This window comes from Macrobrachium rosenbergii, chromosome 35 (genome assembly GCF_040412425.1).
Source record: "Macrobrachium rosenbergii isolate ZJJX-2024 chromosome 35, ASM4041242v1, whole genome shotgun sequence".
Lineage (NCBI taxonomy): Eukaryota > Metazoa > Arthropoda > Malacostraca > Decapoda > Palaemonidae > Macrobrachium > Macrobrachium rosenbergii.
Window position 1 is genome coordinate 4,947,231 of NC_089775.1, and position 16,811 is coordinate 4,964,041.

The window sequence follows — 16,811 nt, forward strand, 5'->3', positions numbered from 1 at the left end:
CAGTGCGCCGCGTGAGGTGGACTGCCAGCACTTCCTCACTAAGGGGTTGGAATTAGGAAGGATATAGCATATGCTTAATATGTTTACACCTGTAATTTTATGTACTTTTAATTGGATTAAACTATTTTTGTATTTTAACTCTGTACATGACTATTATTATTATTATTATTATTATTATTATTATTTCAAAGTCAGCATACATTCAACGGAAAGAATTTATTTTCTAAAAATGCGGTTTTCCCTCTCTCTCTCCTTGTACTGATAAATTCACCTCATAAATCAGGGAGCATCTTTCTCTACCTCAATACAATGCTCTTCTTCTTCTTCTTCTTCTTCTTCTTCTTCTTCTTCTTCTTCTTCTTCTTCTTCTGGAACATTCCCAAGAATGGTGAGCTGATGTGTTCCTTCTTTGCAACGTTTCGTCCAAAATACTCAAGAAATTACTTTTATTTTCCCACTTGGCGTTCTAAGGACCAGATTCAAGACACAATGGGGTATAATGAGTACAGCTATGCAACTGATACCCCAAAAGTTCAAGCAGAGATGGAATGCATCAACTACCTTGCAACGATTCGCCTGGTGTTTTAATCATTTATTTAGATTTTTATTTATTTGTCTGTTTATTGATTAATCTATTTTTTTCTGGTAATTGAGATATCTGTATTTTCTGTTATATTCTGTAACCTCTTTCAAATGGGTACCTTAATATTCTTTGGAAGCTTGAATTTTCAACTAATGGCCCTTTTGGGCCATAATAATAATAATAATAATAATAATAATAGCATTCTGAATATATATTAAACTTCCATCTTTTCCAATGGGCTTGTTCCACATGAATAGGGTTTATCTTCTAAATAATAATAATAATAAATAATAATAATAATTTAATAATATAATATCAAACTTAACTGCTTTCCACACCCTAACCTCGTAATGTCAGTCAAAGCTATCTATATAGATTGCCTCTATGATCAAACAGCTATTTATTAAGCTATCAAATACCTTTTGGAAATGTTTAAAAAGCGTATCTGGGAATCCGATAAGGGTTAATTCCGACTTTCATCGCGGTAGCCAAATATCTGACGGATTATGTGATAGATCATTTGATTCCCAAATTCATGATTTGACCCGAGATTCGTCAGAAAAAAAATTGCTGGTGTTTTTATTTAAAATTCAATATTTTAAAAAATTATTTGCAAGTTTTATGCCTCATTTTAAGGTCTTCTGTATTTGTGCTGTCATAGGAAACCTCTCTCTCTCTCTCTCTCTCTCTCTCTCTCTCTCTCTCTCTCTCTCTCTCTCTCTCTCTCTCTCTCTCTCATTAAGAATTTCTTAATACATCAGGTCGAATTTCAAAACGGATTTCTGTTGTATCAACATTTGACAAGTACAGAAAAAGTGCCGAAATCATTCTCTCTCTCTCTCTCTCTCTCTCTCTCTCTCTCTCTCTCTCTCTCTCTCTCTCTCTCCTTCATGAAGGATTTCTTAATAAAATAGGTAGAATTTCATAAGGGATTTCTTCTGTAGCAACATTCAAGAAGTAAAAACGGAAAAATCATAGCTTTGAAATTATGATTTCCCAAATATTATGATTAAAAACCTCTCTTGGATGTCCCAACTCAATGAAACTAGCCATCTGGGTAGTGCTGTCAATGCACCTCACGTGGGGCACTGTAGGCATTCCTACTCCCTCTTTTCACAAATACGCCGAAATCATAAATTTAGTAAAATCAAATGGAAAATCATACCTGATAACGATTTAAGCCCGTGGATAAAGTTTCATGGGCCGCGGCTCATACAGCCTTAAACCGAGAGACCACAGAAAGATAGATCTATTTTCGGTGGCCTTGATTATACGCTGTAGCGGCTGTATACAAAACTCGATTGCGCCGAAGACACTTGGACGCATTTTTAACTTGTTTTCTTATTTCATAGCAGTAATTTCTTGACGCAATCATCACCAAACGGTACCGTCAGTTGTCAGGTAACCAGACGCATCTCAATCGGATCAGTTCCTTGTTAAAAAAAATGCAAATATGTACGATTATACTTCAAGATCAACAATTTTCATTGAAAATCCTTATCCTCCTCTCAGGATTTACGACCACTCGTCGCCATCTGATCACGCAGGGGAATCTGCATCCTCGTTGAGAACTCATCCACTCGCGGGATTTTGCGCCGAGTGGCGCTGGGAACGAGCCCAATCAACAGAAAGTTTCCCCGGACGCGTCATGAAGTAAGAGGAGATCTTTTTTGTGTCTAATTACTAAGAAGAAGAAGAAGAAGAAGAAGGAGAAGAAGAAGAAGTTCCAGAAGAATGGGAATGGAAACGTTGTAAAAATACGAAGTGGAATGGAATGGAATATAGAACTGCGACAATGTTCCTCTGTTCCAGATTCTGAATGGGAATGGAATGGAAATAGAAAGACAACGTTCCAGATTCTGGAATGGGGAAAAATAAAAATGGGATGGAATGGAATGGAAATGAACTGAGACAATTTTCTTCGGTTCCAGATTCTGGAATGGGGAATGGGAATCGCTGTAAAAATACGAAGTGGAATGGAATGGAATATAGAACTGAGACAATGTTCCTCGGTTCCAGATTCTGGAATGGGGAATGGGATTCGTAAAAATACGAAGCGGAATGGAATGGAATATAGAACTGAGACAATGTTCCTCGGTTCCAGATTCTGGAATGGGAATGGGAATCGTTGTAAAAAAACGAAGTGGAATGGAATGGAATATAGAATTTGGGCCTGATATACCAAACGCTGGTACCTATGAGGTCATTCAGGGCTGAAAAGAAAATTGAGAGTAAAAGGCATGAAAGGTGTAACGGTAGGTGTATGTACATATGTACACTACAGTATGTAATGTACTATAGATATAAAAATGTACAAATAACTGAATAAAATAAAAATTTACTCCAATACAAGATTATGAATTAAAATGGAGATTAAGATTTATAAAACGAGAGCTGATTGTTTAATAACTCTATTCCAAGGGATGTTTTTTTATAGATTTCAATCAGTTGCGTAGCAATTTCACCTTAGGTAAGACGCCTAAACAATCACTGAATAATTTTGTTCATGTACTTAGAATAATACCCACCTGGGTTCGATCCCGAAGCGAGTCAGAAATTTATTTTTGTGATGAACTTGCTCATGTGTTGATAACTTCCGTCATATTCACGCCGAAGGGGTAATTCGAATGAAGTGCTACCAACTGGGACACTGGTGGGTCGGGAAGTTGGGCATAACTCGTCCAGAGGAAACTTCACGTACAGAAAGTACTTCAACTTCTTTTATGATAAATATAAATGAAAGATTTATTTTTAATGGCTTTTTTGAAATTCAATTCCCACTTTTCAAACTAATTCAGTTCTTTTAACATAGTTCAATGTGAATATCTTTCTTGCCCTAAAGCCTGATTTTTTTTTTTAACTTTGTCCGTTCAAGGGGATGTCTAAAATCTCTCTCTCTCTCTCTATATATATCTCTCTATCTCTCTACTCTCTATATATCTCTCTATATATATATATATATATATATATATATATATATATATATATATATATATATATATATATATATATATTTACACCCATTTCCTGAATGGCTTTATGCGATCACATGAAACCGATTTATAAATATTCCAAAGACTGAACTTTCGAGAGTTCCAGGTAACACTCTCTCTCTCTCTTCTCTCTCTCTCTCTCTCCGAACACGCCTCTTGACAGTGGCATTCTCTCAGCGTTCTTATTTGGAATCCTCATGGATCCAGCGGCGTTGATCCGCCATTAAACTTTCTCAGTCTTCCTCTCCTCCTCCTCCTCCTCCTCTTCCTCCTCCCTCCTCCTCGCTCCTACAATCCAGCTTTACAACTTCCAAAGACGCCTTTCGTTTTCCTTGGAAATTGCCGACGAGAGAGAGAGAGAGAGAGAGAGAGAGAGAGAGAGAGAGAGAGAGAGAGAGAGAGAGAGAGAGAGAGAGGGTAAAAAATGGGGTTTCTTTTTGTTCGAGGGAAAAGAACCTGTGTTTTCATCAACCTCAAATTTAAATAAGGAGATTTTATCTTTGTTTGCATTCGTCAAGTTGAGAGAGAGAGAGAGAGAGAGAGAGAGAGAGAGAGAGAGAGAGAGAGAGAGAGAGAGAGAGAGAGAGAAATTCAGTCTGTTGGATGGGGGGAAGGAAATTTGTGTTTCATCAACCTACAATATAAACAAATCGATTTTATCATTTTGGGAGAGATAGGAATGTAACTTCTAGTGATAAGGAATGTCCTTTAGAGGGGGCATAATGCCCTGTCTTGACGGAGGTTTGTTGTGGCTCTGTGGAGCAAAAATATGAATTAAAATATTGATGAGGTTTTTGACAGAAGTATATCACAATATCCAGAGATTTTGTCATGTGAATCTCGTAGTTTTCACGAGCAATGACACACTTTCTCCAGAGAAAGCTAATAATAATAATAATAATAATCAGTCCCTCCTGACATACTTTCTCCAGAGAAAGCTATTAATAATAATAATAATCAGTCCTACTTTCTCCAAACATAGCTTTCTAATAATAATAATCAGCTGACATACTTTCTAATAATAATAATAATCAGTCCTCCTGACATACTTTCTCCTATTAATAAGAATCAGCTATTAATAATAATAATAATAATCAGTCCCTCCTGCCATACTTTCTCCAGAGAAAGCTATTAATAATAATAATAATAATCAGTCCCTCCTGACATACTTTCTCCAGAGAAAGCTTGAACAAACCAAACCAAAAGAGAAAGCAAAGCAACACGGACTTCCTCACTTTCTAATTCTTAACCACGGGAGTCTTCCCTCAGAATACCTTCTAGATCTTTTTCCTAACCTCTGAGGAAACTCTATACGTCCGGTGAGGGATGGGTGGAAAAAATGGAGTGGGTGGGTGGGTGGTGGGTAGGGGGAGGTTTCTCCCTCTGAGGAAGGGGAAAAGAGACAGGAAATATTCTTGATGGTGTGAGAGAGGTCATCCATCAGAGGTTTAGATGTTTCTGGAAAATGGATTTAGAGAGATTCGGGCAACTTTGGAGCTCTCTCTCTCTCTCTCTCTCTCTCTCGCCTATCAATAGTTCCTGATACAACAGCTTCCTTGGGGCGATGTATATTTATTATTTTTACTGCTCCTGACTGCTCAAATCCCTTTTCAGAAATTGATTATTTTATATTTATTTTTTTCTCCTCTTCTCTTCCCCTCCTCACTCCTCAAGCTTCCTCAACCTTTTCTTCCTACCTAAAGCTTCCTGACAAGCCCCTACAGACCTTTCTATTCACTTCTATTACCTCAACAGAAAGCAAAATAGAAAATATTATTTTCATGATGTCAGCTCCAAGGGAAACCTATTACTTGACTGAGTAAATCTCCAGATATCTATAAAATTTAAAGACAGTGGAAACTTTCATTCGAGATACGAATGAATTAACCATTAAATTCCCCCCTATTTAAATTCACCAGCCTTTGGGAAAGTCCACAATTATTCAGTGAATTCACGAATGAAAAAGTTCAACACTGAATGCTTCATACACATTTGTCTTCAAACGCGGAAGCACAGGTGTTGAACAATGGCTAAAATACGATCACATATTCGACTGAATCTTTTCCCTGCCTTCTCTCCTTTTATAAAAAGGGGGAGAGTTAGGGGAGGAGGGAGGGGGGGGAAAAGATATGAGTCCTAAACTCCGCCCCTCGATCCGCCCTCCCCCAAAAAGTCCCGCCCACTCTCGGAAAAAAAAATACTTGTCTTCTATTTCTTCTTTGTTGCCTTAAAACCAGAAAGCTAAGGAATGGGGATTTCTTTTCTCTTGTTATATATATATATATATATATATATATATATATATATATATATATATATATATATATATATATATATATATATATATATACACAAATGAAATCGTTGGGGAAAGTAAGCAAAGGTAAGCCACCTACTGTGTAATGTCATATGACATCAGAAGTAGTATGAATAATAATAATAATAATAATAATAATAATAATAATAATAATAATAATAATAATAATATCACAAGTAAGAGGCATTTGCAAAATTCCTTTCATGCCTCCATCTTAGACGGGCCAGCCAGGTACACACCAAAAAAAAAAAGATAAATCAAATCGTACCCAACACCAAAATACCTTCCATTCTATGACGCACCTCCATTTATAAGGTCCCAAGGATTGCTCCCTAAAATCGACCTCACTTTATATTTCAAAGACGATCTGTCCGTTATGGGAAACAAGCCCTGGCTTATGTAGGTCACTGACAGCGGACTTTAAAGAGGGGTGGGTGTCCCGGGGCTGGAGGAAGCTTCACCCCAAAATTTCTCTTAGGAGTTTGCTAAGACTTTGGTCTTTTTAGGGGAGAAAGGTCTTAGGGGCAAGGTGGGTTCTGAAATTTTAGGGGGCAGTTGGTCTTGTCTGGTGAATGAGATTGGCACTGTTTAATACGTTTCAGGAGGTAGGTGTTAAAGGAATTTATATATGTATATATATATATATATATATATATATATATATATATATATATATATATATATATATTCTTACTAAATAAAATCATACTCGTAGATCAGTCACCTCAAAATAATTTATCAATTCACCTCAAACGCCATATTTTGAAAACTACAGAATTCAGTGATACACAAAAACTACAGTTTGGAAATCCATGACCACTTCAAAGGGAAATATTTGATTACAGATAATACAGAAATTGAAATTCCAAAGTATTTTGTCCTAATTTGCCAATATAATATCTAACCTCATACATTCCTGCCCAGTGATTCCTAGATTCCCATTCGCTCCTTATTCCCATTCCTAAATCCTCATTCCAAGCTAATATCTACCTGAAATGTATTGGAAGAGATTCTGTAAATCTCCTACATTCCTGCCCAATGATTCCTAGATTCCCGTTCACTCCTTATTCACATTCCAAAATCATTCCAAGCTAATACACTCCTTATTCCCATTCCAAAATCATCATTCCATTCTAATATCAACCTGAAATGTGTTAAAAGAGATTCTGCAACTTTCCTACATCCCTGTCCACTGATTCCTAGATTCCAGATCACTCCTTATTCCCATTCCAAAATCCTCATTCCAATCTAATATCAACCTGAAATGTGTTAAAAGAGATCTGTAATCCTCCTACATCCCTGCCCAGTGATTCCTAGATTCCCATTCGCTCCTTATTCCCATTCCAGAATCCTCATTCCACTCACATTACAATCAATGTGATTTGGATGGTATATTCCATGACTGTAAGATTTCTGTAATGACATATAACTGTTTTAAAAGGATGTGTAATTAATGAATAAATACAGCACTTTTCTGTGTAATTACGTATATCATTAATATTTGTTTATTGTTGATGTAATTCTAAGGTTTTATTTTTTATTTACAATTTTAAATAGAGAGATATGCTTATTTTAAAGGTGTGCTGAGATAGTTAATATTCTTATGGGGCGTCCAGTGAGACAGTATAATAAAAAATAAATAAATAAATAATAATAATAATAATAATAATAATGATAATAATATAATAATAATAATGAGTCCACTGGAAACTATAAATAATAATAATAATAATAATAATAATAATAATAATAATAATAATAATAATAATAGTGCTGCCATTGGAAATGTATATTCAGTAATAATAATAATAATAATAATAATAATAATAATAATAACAACAACTTTTACTTTCAGGAAGAAGTAAAACACCCATCCCACACCCCTCACACAAACACAATCGCACATACGAACAAACAGAACATTCAAACAAAATAACATTCAAAACAAAATAACATTCAAACACTACCTGCTATACACCTGCAACCTGGACTCCCAATCATAGAGAGAGAATTGTTCTCTACATCTGTCATTTATGAAATGGCACCTCATTTGGGCAAAGCAGTAGAAGCCATTTTGACTGTCAGTTCTGATCCTAATTAGGTCAGTGATTGGTCCGGAGCGCTTGCGACAGAATTGGGGATTTACTGTATATATATATATATATATACGTTATGATGGTTATGCGGAATGCTGGTTATATATATTATATATATAGTTTTTTTGTTTTGATGTATATGATAGTCGGGTCTGGTTATATATGCACAGTGTTTTTATGTATGTTTTTGTGTAATATATGGTATGTCACGTTTAGGTAGTTGACCATTTTCTGACCAAAAGCTCATCATTTGATGACATAGGAGATGACGCTCCATCAGGGTATTCTGGTTTTGTCTTGTCCCTGTTGTGCAGCTGAGGGCTGTCTTTTTGGAGGACTGTTTGGTATTTTTTCTGCCCTGTTGTTCAGGTTTTCTAAAACTGCTTTTTGTATTAATGGTTTTATCCAGAGGACTCACTTGTAAATATTATAAATAAATTGATTAAGCTCACCCTCCAAACATCAAAGTCATAGCCCAAATTGCAGCCCGTTACAATAGTGACAGGCGGCTCCTCGGGGTTGTTACGGCATTTTATTTTATTTAACGTTAAGTGATGGTTTTGCGGAGTTATTGCTGCCTCCTTACCCAAGTTTTTTTGTTTTGATGTTCTCGTCGGTGAGCTGCCGTTTTTCTTTCGCCAGTCGGTCAGAGTCTGGTTGGGCAGCGAAGGCGGCTGTGGCAGCAGCAGCAGGCAGTTTTTAGTCGACGTTGGTCGAGGACAACACGGCCGGGCCGTAGAGGTGGAGTGTGCTGAGAGTTTGATACAGGATTCATCTTTGATGACAGCGTGAGGCTGCTGACGTCTCCAGGGTATTCTGGTTTGTGGGGTCTTGTCCTGTTGTGCAGAAGGGCTGTCTTTGACCCGATGGAGAATTTTTGGTATTTTTTTCTTTAAACTGTTTATTTTTGATGCTACTTTTTTTTTGTTTATTTTAACTGGATTTTGTTTAACTTTTTGGCTTTTTTTGTATTAATGGTTTTATCTTTTGCCAGAAACTTGTAAATATAATAAATAAATTAAAATATTAAGCTCATTTTATTGTTTTTGTTGTTTTCTCCTTGCATCAGGTTCAGAGGTCACATTGAGAAGTCAATTCATGGGCCATTTCACAGAGTATGTCATATATGAGTATGTCATTTTATATTAATTTTCTGCAAAGATTCAGAGGACAATGGCTAATTCAGAGTCCGCACTTTTTCTGTCAGCCCTCTGATCTTCAAAGGCTTAATTCATTGGTCAATTTCAATCATCAAACATACCAGAGGCACAGATTCAGAGGTCAAGCCATGTTTGCATCTGGGTCAGGTCCACAGGTCACACAGAGACGCTGTCAGAAAAATTCAGAAAGGTCACTTGTTATGATTTAAACTGGTATTGATGAGAAGTCAACTTTCAGACTGGACAAACTCCTAACACGGTCAGCTCATTCAGAGGTCAGGTTTAAAGGTCACACTGAGAGGTCAAATCAAGTTCACAATCAGAGGTCACTCTCAAAGGATTCTCTTTGTAATACTTAACTAGTCATACTTCAGCCGTCAGAGGTCCCCAATGCCTCACAGAGGCTGAGGACAGGTGAGCAGGTTCAGAGGTCAATTCAGAGGTCACTTCCAGAGGTTTCTCTGAGTGATGCTTAACTTAGCATATCTCTTAATAATTTTGGAGGAAAGACAATACCTTATTTTCCAATGACCTCATTTGAGATGGCTGACCCATCAATCATTTTCGGATAAAATAAATACTTTGATATCTACCCATCTCTGAATTATGACACTGATGATGAAGCTGGCCTTATGCCAGAGCATTCACTCGCTCAAAGTAGATGAAACAATATCAATCAACATCGTGTTTATTTTGGGAAGAAATATACAAGATTTAAACAGGTAATTATTGTTTTATTGAACTACCAGGATACCCGTACCATCAATAAAAGGACAGGTAACAAAAGACAGGGTCGAGACGTTACGTCCCACCCCTCGAGACGTTATGTACCGTCCCCAAATTCAGGGCCAGTGATTGCTTTCTGTAACAGTGGCCCCTTTGGTGGGCTTGTTCCATTTGAATATGGGTTGATCTTCTCAATAATAATAATAATAATAATAATAATAATAATAATAATAATAATAATAATAATTTTTTGTACTTCATTTCCCCAGCTTGAGTTTAACCTCCCCAGCTATCTCTTCCTAGTTATTCTACTATCTCTCTCTCTCTACTGTTCTCCCTCCTTCCTCAAGTACCATCTTCCTCCTCCTCCTCCTGGTCTCTTCCCTCCGCAAGACGCTGAAGTATGAGAGCCCCGTTCGCCAAGAAGCGGCCACCAAATCTCCCGGGCCATAATTGCAGGAGTGTCATTGTTCCCTTTCTCGAGCAGAAAGTGCTTCTGCACAACGGCCGTTATGCTGCTACAGGTTTTGGCGGGGGTTTTAAGCCGGATTTTCGGGCGGGTATCTCGGATGATTACGGTGGGTGTAGTGTGGGATTTTTTTTTCACCGAGGAATTGCAGCGTGTTGCAAAGAGTTAAGACGGGTATTCGTGTCTTACATTAATGGGATTTTGGTACAGAATCCCAGAGGGTTTAGTGTGGCAGATTTGGGTGGGATTATAAATTGAGATTTCATACAGGATTTGCTGGTAATATTGAGATGAATGTTGTCAATATTATTTTTATGAATTCTGATGGGAACACTCTGATAGAATTTGATTGGATTATCACGAAGTTTGGGAAAATTGTCACTGAAGTTTTGCTGTCAATAACGTAACTGAATTTTGTATTTATTTGGACAAATTGTGCCCAAGATTTTCAAGTATCTTTTAAGATCTTGACAAAAAGAGTAAAAAAATGCGTCGAAGTTTCTTCGGCGCATTCGAGTTTTCTGTACAGCGTATAATCAAGGCCACCGAAATCTATCTTTCGGTGGTCTCGGTATAATGCTGTATGAGCCGCGGCCCATGAAGCTTTAACCGCGGCTCGGTGGTGGCCTGGCCTATATCGTTGCCTGGTTCACGATTATGGTTAACTTTAACCTTAAATAAAATCAAAACTACTGAGGCTAGAGGGCTGCAATTTGTTATGTTTGATGACTGGAGGGTGGATGATCAACATACCAATTTGCAGCCCTCTAGCCTTAGTAGTTTTGAAGATCTGAGGGCGAACAGAAAAATTGCGGACGGACAGACAAAGCCGGCACAATAGTTTTCCTTTCAGAAAACTAAAAACCATATGGAATATCTATTTTTTAGTATACTCGGCAATGTCATGGTGCTATGATGTTTGCAGACACGAGAATTTAATAAGCTTTTTAACAATTCCAAATTTGACCAAAGCAAACGCATTAGGAATGAAAGACTGAAATGAATAATCACAATCCAATTCTATCTCTGTATCGTAAGACCTTCATCAAACCCATCTTCCTGCGGCTGAATTTTCAAGCCGAAAACGCAAAACAAAATAAAAGTACCTCTTTAGACCACCAAAAGCTCCTCAAGGTTCAAAGAAGGAAGAGAAACCCGATCTCTATATATATGTTGTGTCGTCCTCCTCTCGAGGCCCAGCTGAGCAGCTCCTCAAACACTCGAGCCGTTTCTGGGGGCCTACGAGAAGATCTGAGGGGGGCCCTCTCCAGTTAGCTTGTCCAAATCCCTCTTGGGTGGAGGGGGGGGGGAAGTGGAAGCACAGTGGGGTAGGTCAGCTCGTCAAGTTATCAAGACTGGTGTCTGAGAATGTTGGTAGCTAAGAGTAGGTGATGTATCATGATGCAATGAGAATGCATCAAGGTACAAAAGAAATGCACAAAGATGCAAAAAGATTTCAAACGAGAAAATAAAAATCAGGAATAGTTCTGGGAACCTGCAAACAGAGAGAGAGAGAGAGAGAGAGAGAGAGAGAGAGAGAGAGAGAGAGAGAGAGAGAGAGAGAGAGGGAAATATCTGATTAGAAGAAATGAAGGTTTAGGGACAGGCTGGAGCAGCTCGACTCAAAAGCCATTTTGGAAACAAAAGAGCAACAACGTAGGGGAATCAGGTCGACTTGTAACGGAGAAATTGAATAAGAGGAAGGGGAGGATAAATGAGAGAGAGAGAGAGAGAGAGAGAGAGAGAGAGAGAGAGAGAGAGAGAGAGAGAGAGAGAGAGAGAGAGAGGAACTCATGATTTAGGAGAAGGAAAAGTTATTAAACAATTTGGAATGTAAGCTAAGGTATTGAAATGCCTTTGAAATTAATTAATGATATGTAAAAATCTCACTTTAATGAGCGAGGCAGCCCGGGTTCGAGTCCCTGGCGAGGTTGGACAGGTATCCATTGGGCCTCTGTTGACCTAAGAAGGGAATTATATACATGGTAGTTGGCTGACTATGGTGGGTAAAGCCAAGGGTGGAAAAGAGTATATAAATAAATAAATATAGGTTTATATATAATAAATATTTATATATAAATATATATATATATATATATATATATATATATATATATATATATATATATATATATAAACACACATATATATATAAAATTTTTATTTCATTAAAATTGTAATAAACAAAATATTCTTAAGCAAAATATTCTGAAACAAACAAACCTACAAAAATAAAACGACCCCTTTTACCATCTATCGAAATGTACAAAAACTATAAAGAAACAAATAAGAAGAAGAAGAAGAAGAAGAAGAAGAAGAAGAAGAAGAAGAAGAAGAAAAAGAAGAGGAAGAGGAAGAGGAAGAAGAAGCAGTGAGAGAAGCGTCAATACTGCATCTTGAATCCCATCGCGGAAAGCCACTGTGAGAAAGACCTTCGAATGATAACAGTGCCTGCTGTGCCTCTCTCTCTCTCTCTCTCTCTCTCTCTCTCTCTCTCTCTCTCTCTCTCTCCCGGACAAAGAGCAGCGACAGTCAGTGGCGGTTTCAGGCTGTCCTGAGTGACGGGCTGCAGGAAAGGCTCAAGACAGGCTGGGAAAGGCTGAGGGCGGGCTGCAGGTTTGCAACGGCTCGGAACTGGCTCATGGCTGACTCGTGATTGACTCAGGACTGGTTCACGATTGATTCATGATTGACTCAGGACTGGCCCAAGACTGACACATGATTGACTCAGGACTGGCTCAAGACTGACTCATGATTGACCAAAGACTGACTTATGACTGACTCAAGACTGACTCAAGTTTGACAAATGACTCATGATTGACCCAAGACTGACTCACTACTGACTCATGACTGGTTCAAGACTGACGCATGATTGATTCATGACTGGCTCAAGACTGACTCATGACTTGCTCAAGACTGGCTCATGACTTGCTCAAGACTGACTCATGACTGGCCAAAGACTGACTCATGATTGACCCAAGACTGACTTATGACTGACTCAAGTTTGACAACTGACTCATGACTGACCCGAGACATATTATATATGTAAAATTTCCTAAATTATTCATTATCTTCGATACATTTTCCTTTACTTAACATTCCCTTCACACGTAATCAAATTTCCATTTTGCATACACGCACTTATCAATCTGAATAAATTTAAATTATTGAATAAATAACAAATGAGAGAGAAAAAAGAAAGAGATTGGTCTTCGTAATAAAAAGAAAGAAAAACATCTTCTTCTGTAGTTTAGAAAGTACTGAAAATCTAAAATTAATTCATTGACTTTCCTTTTTCTTGTTTTTAATCACTAAAAGGATCAGTTACATCTCTAAACCTCCTTGTTTTTCATCCTTCTACTATCTCTCTCTTCTTTCCTCACTTCCTACTTTCCTCAGTTCTTCCTCCTTCTCTTTTTAGATTCCTCTCTTCCCCTTACTTCTCTCGTACTTCTCCATTCCTCCCCATTCGTCCATCCTAAAGCAATCTCTCTCTCTCTCTCTCTCTCTCTCTCTCTCTCTCTCAATCTCTCTCTCTCTCTCTCTCTTTGTAACTATCATGAAATGAGAAACGAGTGGGGTGACAGGAGAGAGAGAGAGAGAGAGAGAGAGAGAGAGAGAGAGAGAGAGAGAGAGAGAGAGAGAGAGAGAGAGGTAATGTTGATAAAGTTGGGGAAAATACAGGAAATTCTGATGTAATGAATAACTGAAACTTCTCTGAGAGAATATGATGATAATGATGATTTATAAAGAAATAATAATAAAAATAATAATAATAATAATAATAATAATAATAATAATAATAATTCATTGCTTTTGCTCTCTTTGGGTGAAAGTAGGGAAGGAAAGTAAAGAGGAGGCAAAGTAGACAGAGAAAGTAGGGAGGGAAAGTTGGAAGAGAAAGTAGGAGAGAAAGTAGGGAGGGAAAGTAGGAAGATAAACTAGTGAGGAATATAGGGAAGGGAAGCTGTGAAGGAAAGCAGGAGAAAAAGTAGGGAGGGAAAGTAGGAAGAGAAAGTAGGGAGAGAAAGCAGTCAGAGAAAGTAGGAACACAAACAGCGAACTGGAACCTTGTCTGTGTGACGTCAAGCTTCAGTTGTTCAAAGCCAAAGAAAACCAGAAGAGAGAGAGAGAGAGAGAGAGAGAGAGAGAGAGAGAGAGAGAGAGAGAGAAAGCACACACACAAGTTGTATTTCAGGACGACGAAGAAAGCTTTCCAAAAAGGAAAGGCGAAAAGCGGACCTTGAATGATAGATTTCCTGACAATTCGTTTCTCCCCCCGCCAGCCCCCAAAAAAAAAAAAAAATAAATAAAAATAAAAATAATAAAAAAATCTGTTACGCAGCAGAGGAAACCTTTCAAAACACGTGAACATTATAGCTGGCTAATAAATTAAACCCTTTTTTTATATATATCAACTTTTCGTAGAGGGTTACAGAAGGCGTAACCTTCAACCATTCTTCAGCCCAGGACTCAAGATGAATCGGTGATAAACTTGATCTTTGTGACTGTAGATTATCATAAAAAACCTTAACTTGTCTGCCTAATTGCGTGTCTAGGATACCACAGCATCCCCCGTCAGAGGAGTTGGACAGCTAATTGGCAAGAGGCCAAAGCGAACTGGCGAGATGTGTGACTTACAGAGCACTGAATAAGTTTTCTAACCTTCCACAAGCGATATAAAAGGAGAGTTGACTGTACAACAATACGGGCAACAACGAGGACCAACCAGAGAGAGAGAGAGAGAGAGAGAGAGAGAGAGAGAGAGAGAGAGAGAGAGAATGGACGCAGATAAGTGACTGCAATCATTGTCATTTAGACATGGCACCTCTCTACTTTCCAACGGCCTCTGAGTGTCGCTTATATATTGAGCTATATTTATATAAACAAAGTTTATATAAATAAAGTTTTCACAAATTCGGTAACTTTTAGAGTAAATATTCTTCTACCTTGTAACACTGACCCGGAATTCTCCTCAAATGGTAATCCTCTGCTTTCCCAGAGTCTTAACAAGCAGTTATGTCTGTTAAGTTCTGTATAATATTGTTATTTTACCACTTTTCAATAAACGAAAGCAACAATTCACATTTACACATTTTTTTTTACCCCAAAAGCGATGCTTAGATGTAGCGAACATATATTTATATATATATCTACCTACCAGGCAATTTCAATATTGGCGTGGACATAAATTAGCGAAAAAAGCCCCGGCGCTGAAATATGTTTACGCTAAATGGAGTTTTCAATATTTCTGCCAAAAACAAACCCATTACTTTGGCCCTAATGGGCGAAGATGTTACCGCCTTGCAATTTAATGTTCTTTCCGTTGCAACTCGTGTATCTGTCCTGGGAAAAATGGCGGTGATATAAGAGAGGGTCGGGTTGGTAAGTCCCCGTTAAAACTGACAGTAATGTAAGAGAGTGTTGGGTATCTGAGTCCCAACCATGAGTGATGCCCCTCCAGAAATCTTTATTTGAAGGTACCTTCATCCATCATACTTATATTAGGGCTAATGTTTAGAGTATACCCCGGGCTGGATGACGGCAAGTCTAATAGTAGAATGTTTACTTTTGAAGAACATAAATGTTTAGGGACTTATCTAACAATGGACATTTTGCTAAACATTATGCTAGTGTTGACAGGCCTTTAAATTAAGCTACTTCATTCTAAACCTTGGGACGGTACTTAACGTCTTTAGAGATGGGTTTTAACCGCCGTCCCAACACTATATTACCGATACTTTGAACGCTTTAGGTATGCTAGTTTTCCTATGTCTTACCTAAAATTCTCCAAATGCGGTTCTTCTTTGGGTGAAAGTATTTTAAAGATAAATTACTTCACTGTGACTTAAGTAACCTAACCATCCAATTCCATCGACAAACATATTTGGGGGTTATGCCATGTTAGCACAGAACTATTTGGCCTAGTAAAATACTGAAATGTGTGGTTATACTACGGTTTTTAGTTAGGCTTTGCAGACACTGGGTGGTCTTGTTTCCATACGAAACCAAGATAGCCCACAAGAGCTGAGAATGAAGGGGGGGTGGGGTTACATTAATAAACGCAACCTTTTCATAAAAATTTACCAATATCAAAATCCATCACATCCGCATTACATGGTCCTGAACATCTATAGTTACAGATTTCCTTGCACCGTGAACCAGCCTTTGAAACTTCAAGAATCCACATCAGTTTTTGTTTAACTCCAGATCTCTTGGCACCATACCTGGACAATTTGTCCACTTATGACTAATTGGATAAACCTTATTGAAACTCCGTACCCCCCGAACAATCGAAGCGGAAACAAGAGAACCGTAGGATTGTGTCCTGTTAAGAAATTGTCAAGACTAATCACCACCAGTTAGCTTCAACAATCCTTTGAAACTTTTTTGACTGAGCAACAAAGTTAGTTTTTCATATTCTAAACCCCTCACTTAAGATTCCAACTTCATCAGCTGGTGTCAAC

General features: G+C 37.7%; 1 protein-coding gene across 1 annotated transcript in view; it reads right to left on the minus strand.

Annotated features, from left to right (window-relative positions):
• Positions 1-16,811, minus strand: part of LOC136856258 (nucleolin-like) — a 49,389-nt gene that overhangs the window by 3,424 nt on the left and 29,154 nt on the right. The window contains exon 3 of the mRNA XM_067133951.1: positions 301-368. Within this exon, the coding sequence (XP_066990052.1) occupies positions 301-368 (68 nt within the window). The remainder of the gene's footprint in view (positions 1-300; positions 369-16,811) is intronic.